At 31.0% G+C, this 9,257-nt stretch overlaps 1 protein-coding gene across 3 annotated transcripts in view; it reads left to right on the top strand.

Moving 5' to 3' along the window:
• The first annotated feature begins 247 nt into the window (after window positions 1-247).
• The window catches only part of LOC111708485 (nuclear receptor ROR-gamma), a 14,860-nt gene continuing 5,850 nt past the window's right edge, over window positions 248-9,257 (top strand). The window contains exons 1-15 of one of the 3 annotated variants that reach the window (XM_023481880.1): window positions 248-264; window positions 1,043-1,124; window positions 1,249-1,278; window positions 1,477-1,611; window positions 2,116-2,156; window positions 2,871-2,898; window positions 3,693-3,745; window positions 4,449-4,528; window positions 5,201-5,269; window positions 6,066-6,225; window positions 6,353-6,521; window positions 7,529-7,572; window positions 7,843-7,883; window positions 8,668-8,751; window positions 8,812-8,895. In XM_023481880.1, coding sequence (XP_023337648.1) covers window positions 1,254-1,278; window positions 1,477-1,611; window positions 2,116-2,156; window positions 2,871-2,898; window positions 3,693-3,745; window positions 4,449-4,528; window positions 5,201-5,269; window positions 6,066-6,225; window positions 6,353-6,521; window positions 7,529-7,572; window positions 7,843-7,883; window positions 8,668-8,751; window positions 8,812-8,895 — 1,013 coding nt within the window. In that variant the 5' untranslated portion in view covers window positions 248-264; window positions 1,043-1,124; window positions 1,249-1,253. Of the gene's footprint in view, window positions 265-919; window positions 1,125-1,248; window positions 1,279-1,476; window positions 1,612-2,115; window positions 2,157-2,870; window positions 2,899-3,692; window positions 3,746-4,448; window positions 4,529-5,200; window positions 5,270-6,065; window positions 6,226-6,352; window positions 6,522-7,528; window positions 7,573-7,842; window positions 7,884-8,667; window positions 8,752-8,811; window positions 8,896-9,257 lie in introns of those variants that run through there. The other 2 variants (XM_023481881.1, XR_002766676.1) reach the window with 2 other exon arrangements.

Here is a 9,257-nt window from a genome sequence, read left to right as displayed (position 1 = left end):
TTGTATGATAACATATTTTTTTTAAACATAAATTACGATATTAATAATTTCTTGTGTAGTTTTTTTCTATAGTTTATGCTTTTTATTCGATATATCAAGTGTATCTCCTTTCAAGTGACCCTACATCTAAATATCATGACATGTCAGATTCACAACGTCGTCGTCGTCGTTGTTCTTCAGAAGTTTAAAATTTCACATTTTTTATTATTGTCTGTGTAATAAAAATTGTTATAGATAAAATGATCTATGTTTGAAATAATAAAGGTTTTACACAATCAACTTGCAAAGATATAGATATTAGAAAATAAGAGTCTGTGGCAAACATTATCAAGTTTAAAAAACAAGGAGATCTCATTCATTCTCAGCCAAAGGTTTAAGGTTGATTGTTGTGAATCGGACATACTTAGAAGCAAGATTTCTAATTTCTAATATATTTGGCCTTTTTAAAAGAAATATTTTAAACAAAAAATAACTTACTTCCATGCGCATGCTGTATGCATTGTCTTGCAGAGAAATATTGCTTTTATTCGATTTATAAATAATGATATTTCAAATTTATAAATAATGATATTTCAAAGTTTTAAATAATGATATTTCAAATTTATAACTAATGATATTTCAAATTCATAAATAATAATATTTCAAAATTATAAATAATGATATTTCAAATTTATAAATAATGATATTTCAAATTAATAAATAATAATATTTCAAATTTATAAATGATAATATTTCAAATTTATAAATAATGATATTTCAAATTTATAAATAATGATATTTCAAATTTATGAATAATGATATTTCAAATTTATAAATAATGATATTTCAAATTAATTTATAAATAATGATATTATAAATTTTACTCTTGAAGGGACTAAAACGTAAATTAAGGTGACTCCCCATTTCTAGAGGGGAATGTACTATTCACAGCAATACCTTGAAAAGCTTTGTATCATCAAGAATGAATGAGATATCAATGTTTTAATTTTGAAGATTGCTTATTCTCAATTGTGATTTTGTAACTTACGCATTTCTGCTACAGAAACAATGGAGAACTTTATTTTAGAACGAGAAAATTGCTTAATATCTTCTTTCCACATTTTTGATTAGATGAAGGTTAAAAGGTTTGTTTTGACAACTATACAGTCCCGCCTCAAGTCTTGTATTCCTATAAAATCAAATCTTTAAATACAATTAGTCTTGTATTCCTATAAAGTTTAGATACAATTTATAAGTAAATTATTTTAGAAAAAATGAACAACACAAACTTCATCCAAGGTTAGTTTCCTATTTGAAGTAAATTAAATTTCTAATCGAAAGTACTTATGTAGATGTACATCATCAAATTGCAAAGATATAGTGCTGACAAAAAGTATGTTTGTATCAGAGACTCCATGCAATTAAATAGAAAGAAAATTGTCCAAATATAAATTAATAATCCATAATTTGATAATTTGTTGATTGTAAAGTATTTAGTATCAGTTATAAAGAAGGTCGCAGACTCAGGACAAAAAGTTGGCCGGCAGCAGGCGGTGGCTCAAGTTGATCCGCCACAGGGGGTGGCTCAAGCTGACCTGCAGCAAGCGGCGGCTCAACGGCCTCAGAAGAAAGGTCAAAGTGGGGGGGAAAAAGTCTATTTTCGATTTTTTTTGAGCCGGGAACTTTTGAGTTGAATACTGCTATATATCGATTAACAGTTAATCTGCAGATTAAGAAAAAATCAAGATTAAGCGTTGATCTGGATATCCAAAATACAAAAGTTACCGGCTCCGAAAAAATAACAATTGTCTTAAACAACTTAGTCTAATGTTTGAAGTTTGAAGTAAATTTTTTTTTACTGATTTTAAAGTAGACTCAATTAAAAAAAAGATTATCTTATTTTAATCATTCAATTGGTAACTAAGTCTTGGAACAAATTCATTCCAATTTATTTAAATCGCGACCTTTTTATGTTTTTATCGTTTTACATGTGAGTAAAATAATATTTAATCTAGTGTTTTTAATTATATCTAAGGGGGGTTGGGGTCAATGGTAACGGAAAAAGTTTATAATTTAGAACTTAAAAAGTTCGGGTTAATTATTTAATTATGTATTAACATAAAATGTTTATTTTAGAAACCAGTTTGACCAGTTCCTGTACTGTTTGTGGAGATAAGGAACGATCAATCAAATAATCATTATCAGTCAACTAATCAATTTCAAATTATCAAACAATTAATTGAATTGTAATTATCAAACAATCAATCTATTTATAAATATCAAACAATCAATCAATTTATAATTATCAAACAATCAATCAACTTATAACTATCCAACAATCAATCAATTTATAATTATCAAACAATCAATCAACTTATAACTATCCAACAATCCAACAATCAATCAATTTATAATTATCAAACAATCAATCAACTTATAACTGACAAATAATTAATCAATGGATAATTATATCGAACAATTGATTAATTTATATTTTTCGAACAATCAATCAATTTATAATTATCAAACAATCAATCAACTTATAATTATTAAACATTCGATACATTTATAATTATCAAACGATTATTCAATTTATAATTATCAAGCTATAAATTAATTTATAATTATCAAAAAATCAATCAATTTATAATGGTCAAACATTCAATCAATTTATATCATCAAACATCAAATTAATCAAAAAATCAATCAGTTTGTTAACAAATTATAATGAAATATAACGAATGAAACATTAAACGTTTTAATTATTCAAATATTAAGTTATTTTAATTGTACTTTAATTGATCAACTAATTAGTTGATTAATCAATTTTTTAAGTTAACAATTAATCACAATAATTGATCTGTTCATTTTAAATTGATCATAATATTCAGGCTACCAAGTATAGATACTCGAATTACGGTAAAAAAAAAACACTCCTAAGGGAAGGGTCGATGTAACTGACAAAGGGTCGACGTAACTGACAAAGGTCGACGTAACTGACAAAGGTCAACGTAACTGACAAAGAGTCGAAGTAACTAAAAAAGGGTCGAAGTAACCGACAAAGGGTCGACGTAACTGACAAAGGTCAACGTAACTGACAAAGGTCAACGTAACTGACAAAGGTCAACGTAACTGACAAAGAGTCGAAGTAACTAAAAAAGGGTCGAAGTAACCGACAAAGGGTCGACTTAACTGACATACCTTCTTGATTCTCAACTGAGCCCTTTAGCCCATATCGTCGTTTCCTTCATATATTGAAAAGGGATGGATTCTGCCAAATTGTTGTCTCTACGGTAAGACTCCGCCATTCAAAAAATAACTAAGGAAACTAAGTTGATGTTCCCTTTGTACATTGTTTCAGAATTCTCTCTTGTTTTCTCTTTATTCAAAATAGTATTGTTAATTGTTTTAATAAAATCAATAAAACTTAACACAATTTTATACTGTTGCTTTTATTAAATTTTTCAATATCTTTATCATAAAACAAAAAAAATGTAAACGCGATCGTTACCACACAATCGTTTTTCCATTGTTGTTGGATTGATTTTGGTCGTTCTTTACATTATATCTTCTTTCAGGATCAAAATATGACAAAGTATAAGAAAATGTTAAAAATAACGCTATGCCAAATTTTTACCATGAAAAAAATATGGGGGAAAATGACCCATAAACATTGAAGGCACATCACTTATTCCAAACTGGTTTTGTTTCAGGAACCACCAGCTGTTTCTCTTGCAGAGCTTTCTTTCGTAGAACAATTTCTAAGGTCGGTTGTAGCCACATTCATTTCATTTTATTTTCCGAGCCAACTTCTCTTGATACCCTCGTCACAGCAACATTCTCTTAGTTTCATACTCCCCGAGTCACATTCTGAGCCACTGCATTTACCTAGGGTTTTCAGCGAACGCAACGTTTCACGAAAATATGCGAAAACTTTCGCTCGCATTTTTAAAACTTTTTTGCGAAATTTCACATTTTTTCGCGAAAATAAATTAAGCAAAAACGAAGCGAATTTTTTTTACGCGAGAATTGGAAATGCGAAATGCGAAAATTCCGCGAAAATATTTTCATGTAGTATTCTTACAAGCAGGCTATTTTTCCAGTGCTTCCTTTGTTTACTTTCTTATTATTTTATTACCTTCTGGATGCGCTCCATTGTAGGTAAAGACGACCTTCATAGCCATAGACACGATCTAAATCCTCATATGACGTCACTGCTTATTTTAAAGAACAATAAATTTTGCGACTCACTAATTATAAACGAACTCGAAAATTGAAAACTTGAATTAGAATTGCATTTTTTAGCTTCAAACTTGTTAGCACAATCAATGTTTGTTAAATGTGATGATTGTTAATTAAGTATCAGTAACGTCATATGATGATTTAAAGTGTTCATTGCAAAACACACGGCATTTACCTACATTGGAGCGCATCTACAGTATCTTCCCTGATAAACAACCTTGGTGTAGGGTAATCAAGAACTGTTTTACTGTGGAGAAGGAAACTGTGAAGTCAATCTAAATACAAGGAAGAAATGTCAGTACTGCAGGTAGATTCAGGGTTAACCACAAAGGATGTGATTTTAGTGACGACTGTATTAAATTTAATATACGTGGATTCCTTATATACATGATTCCCTCCAACTGTAAACACAACCCCAGTTAACAATTTGTTAGGTAAGAGTTTGCCAGTCAACATTGTCAATTGTCAACTGGCAAAATTGTCAACTGGTAAATTCTCAACTGTGTCAACTGGGAAAGTGTTGCCAGGCAACTTTGCCACTTAGCAAACTTGTCACGTTTCAAAGAGCCGCCTGACAAGTTGAAACATGGCAATCTTACACTGGAAACTCGCCGCGGGCAAAGTACCTAATATCGTTTTTATAGTCTCAACATCTGTGGTTAGCCCTGTATTGGGTACTATCATTTCAAAATTTCGAGGGATGAATATGCTGCAAAAAGCATAATTTATAATTTGTCCTTTTAAAATAAATATTTATATTTATATCAAATAAAATAGAAGTAATATCACCAATCAGTTAATTAAGTATCAGTAACATCAGTTACTCTATGTTTTGAAGAAAAAATTAGCTTAAAATCCATTAAAATATTAATCATTAAAAAATGTGCAGATGATAATATCTAAAATTAGAATGTCAGGGCAAAAAACTAGAAGCTCTTCATGGTCAAAAGAAATAAATTATTTCAAATAATTTATTTAGATTTAATAAATGCATAGCTGTTGGAATGACATACAAAGAACAAGAAAAGAAAGATGTTGCTCCGCAAGGGTAAGAAAAACTAATTAAAGGGACTGTAAAAATTAAAGGGTGTATAGGATGAAAGCATATTCACTTTAGCTCTTGGTCACGACCCATGAAAGTTATATCTGATGTTCCTGTCTCGAGAAATTTATATAACACTGTGTCAAATTTAGGTACTTGCCATTTTCTGTTGTGCGCATATGCCCCGTAAAATTCCAGAACAGAGAGAGGGGATTTAATTTTGTAGATCCAGAAAATAATTAAATTAGTATTTATTTAGGGTTAGGTTAGGTTAAGACACTTTCTGGACCTAGCGCTGCGGCTAGGACAAGCTAGGGGACCGAGCGCGGCGGTATGGATTAGGTTAATTTATGACACTTTCTGGGCCGAGCGCTGCGGCTAGGACAGGCTAGGGGGCCGAGCGCTGCCGCCACATGTCTTACATTTAAGACCCCACCAGCTGCCAGTCTCTACGCAGGATTCCTCAGATATTATTTTTCTGGATCTACAAAATTCAATCCCCTCTCTCTGTTTTGGAATTTTACGGGGCATGTGAGCACAACAGAAAATGGAAAATGCCTCAAATTAATACAAAAATTCATATATATGCAGCAGAACTCCCACCAATGAGAGTGCAGTAGACTGGTAACGTGTCTCTTCGTTTTCCGATTGGTAGTGTATTTGCTGAATATGATTTTTTTAAACCTACCAGTTCTATACTAAATTGTGCATATATACTCTATACCAACTTCATATATACTCTGTACCAACTACATGTATACTCTATACCAATCAACTTTTGAATTGCAATGTTCTAATTCAGGTCTACAGATGTGCCTTCTAGCTCCTCCAGCTCCTCTAATTCTCTTGTGGCAGGTTCTAAACATGATAATAGATTTACATCTACTCATGATTCAATGAAGGCAGTTAAAGACGATCTTTGGGAATCATCTTCTGAGGAGTTTATCTCTTCAGCCGTTCAGGAACATAATTTAATAAACAAAAAGAACTACTTTCTACACTAGATTGAACCGGGGCACAAAATTGGTTCATCTTAGGCTACGTAGTTCAGCTACTTTTCACTTTTTTTTTTATTAAATTGTCTTTTAGATACCTTTATCTGGGAAATCTTATCCATCGGAATTCCATGGTTATACTCAATCAAGTTGTCAAGATCTTTTCGAGTCTACTTTAGTGCTTGATCAGGGACAAGATGCCTCAAGTAGGTCTGTCGATCCTTGTAATTCTAGACAGCTTGTTTCTTCAACAACTTACACAGGAAAGTTTGAGTTCCTTACATTGCCAGCTTATAAATAAGATTTAAAATTCAGTGATGGTGATGGACCAAACCTCTGTAGAGTAAAAAAGTAGATGTTAGTTCCACATTTAGTGAAAATATATTTCGGTCTGGGTTGACCCTCGTCAGTTCTAACGATATAATAACCATCAAAATCGATAAAAAAAAAATAAAAAAATGTAAAAATCACAAGAATATAAACAAACAAAAAGATTATTCAAAATAAAAATTTGGGCTGTCAAATGGACATAAGGGAAAAGAACTCAGATTATGAGATGGGAAAAAGATAATTTGCAAATATTCACTTTCTAAAAAAATGTTTTTAGACAATTATTATTCCTTGAGATTGTTTCTTCACAAAGATTAAAAACAAACTGTGTAGATGTGTGAATATTGAGTTGGGGTGGGGGTCCCATAATAAGACCCATTAAACTTCTGAATAAGTAGCCTGAAGACCACTAATGGATTCAAGTCATGAACTATGATTTAAAAGTCTACAAACCTTTCTGAAAAAAATTTCAAAGTTATAAAACAAGTCGTTAAAGTACAAAAGCTTGAGAATCGTGTAATTAAGTGAAATAGGTCTGTGAGTATGTACACAGAAAAAAATGATTTAAGTTCATTTGACTATTTAAAGTCATAACTAGCCTGTCGTCTTCCAAATCTACAGTTTTATATAGTGAACCCTTTATAACGAATACATCGGAAGAATTTATCAAATGTCGTCTTGACAATTTTTCAATGAGTTTTATACTATATTACGTAAATTTCAGTATTTGCGAAAATAAATAAATAGCCATGAATATGCGCGAACAGTTTTAAAGAGTTCCATATAATCATTTAATTAAAAAACTAAATATCTGCAACATTCCAATATCAGAAAGTGAAGAATACGACATTTGATGAATTCTTTCGATGTATTCGTTATTAAGGGTTTCACTGTAGATAACACTGTATGTTATCATTAAATTAAACTTAACTTTAAGTAGTTGAGAATCAGATTTTTTTTGATCGTAAAAATCAGAAATTTGAGGTAAATATTCCACAGATTATTAAGTTTGACCAAATATATAGGATGTCCCACCAAATATTACATTTGCAAGACGACTTGAAGGTCGTCTTTGATTTTTTAACATAATTTTCTCCATTTTATTCTTAAACTAGAGTACATTCACGAACGAATGTAGCAAATAATTTTTAATATTTAAGACTAAATTTTAAGTTCTCTTGCTACTGTAAAGTTTCATAAGACACCCTGTAGCTTAAAATAATGTTGTTTTGCATTTTTTTATCTATCCCATAGGCCATAGCTTCAGAGGAAAACTATTCAGTTTCTCAACATAGGTAAAAGCTACAGAAAAAAATAACCCTAGAACATGAATTTAAAGGAATTATTCCCTTTTCTAAAACATGATACATATATTATCTACAGGGTGTCCCAAAAAACATGGGAATTCAGTGACGAATTCGATATCGTCTTTGTTATGAATTAGCATTGTAATACCTAATTTCAAAAGCAATACTATTATAATGTCTGCTAGAGTTTATTTAAAGAAAAGGGTAAAAGACTGCAAAGATGTGTCTATAATGTCTCCGCAAGATGAACAGTGAAGACAGACAAGTTTACTCGGTTTGTATACTGTAATTTTCTTGTTTTACTAAGTACAACCGGTTGCAGTCAAAACATAAACAAACAAAATGTAAACATAGCAGACGAAACTCTTACAGATTACAGCTTTCTCAGTAGGTATCACTATACTAAATCAAAGAATTATTTGAAAAGACGATATCGAATTCGTCACTGAATTCCCATGTTTTTTGGGACACCCTGTACCTGCATCTAAGCCAGAAGCTGATCGCTTAAAAACATGGGTTTCTTTTTAATTTCGTGGATTTCATGAAGATATTTTTTACATTTGACGATTTAAGTTTCCATTAATAGCAAATGATTTTGATAACTACGAAATTTGACTTTGAATAATGACAAAAAACGTGTAGATTATTTTCACAGACATGTAAAGAGAAATCTGGCTTTTCAAAAAAAAATTGATATTTTATGCATTTCAGTTTGATAAAAATTCCTCTTGATTTAAACATAAAAAACTTGATTTTCTTGAAATTTTAAAAGGTTTGGGGAACCAGAGAAAATTGCAAGTCTTTGTACAAATATATTGGACATTGAAGCTCGTTTCAATTCTGACGACCAGCAAAGGTAATTTACCATTGGAAAATAATAATCTTTTTTATCCTTTGTCAATGATTTGATTTGTAGAATTGATCAGCTGGTAAATATTGATAAATCAACCCAACTGACCATAGAAGATATACCTAAAGAGATACTGGAGACTCTAATCAAGTAGGTGTAATACTGTTTAAAGGGACTGTACACGAAATTTCAAATGACGCTTTATTTTTAAAGACGTCTATCCAATTCCCAATAGTGGCAATAAAATAAATTTATAAGTTTTTTTCTGTCTTGAAAATCATAAATCCGCAGACCACTTTCATGGGAAAGTCTTATAGTTCAAAAATGTATCTAAAAACCGTTGTGAATCTATAATTTCACTCTAGAGATGGAGGTTCTCTTGAAATTACGCAGACACAGTCGCCTTTTTTATCAATTCAGAAAAAAAGATAAATTGATGATTGAATTTAAAATTGTCTAGGCCAGAGGCGTATTCAGGGGGGGGGGCTTTGGGGGCTCAGCCCCCCCCCCCC

Source organism: Eurytemora carolleeae, unplaced genomic scaffold (assembly GCF_000591075.1).
Source record: "Eurytemora carolleeae unplaced genomic scaffold, Eaff_2.0 scaffold706, whole genome shotgun sequence".
In the NCBI taxonomy this organism is placed as follows: Eukaryota; Metazoa; Arthropoda; class Copepoda; order Calanoida; family Temoridae; genus Eurytemora; species Eurytemora carolleeae.
This window is presented reverse-complemented; position numbering and strand designations above follow the sequence as displayed.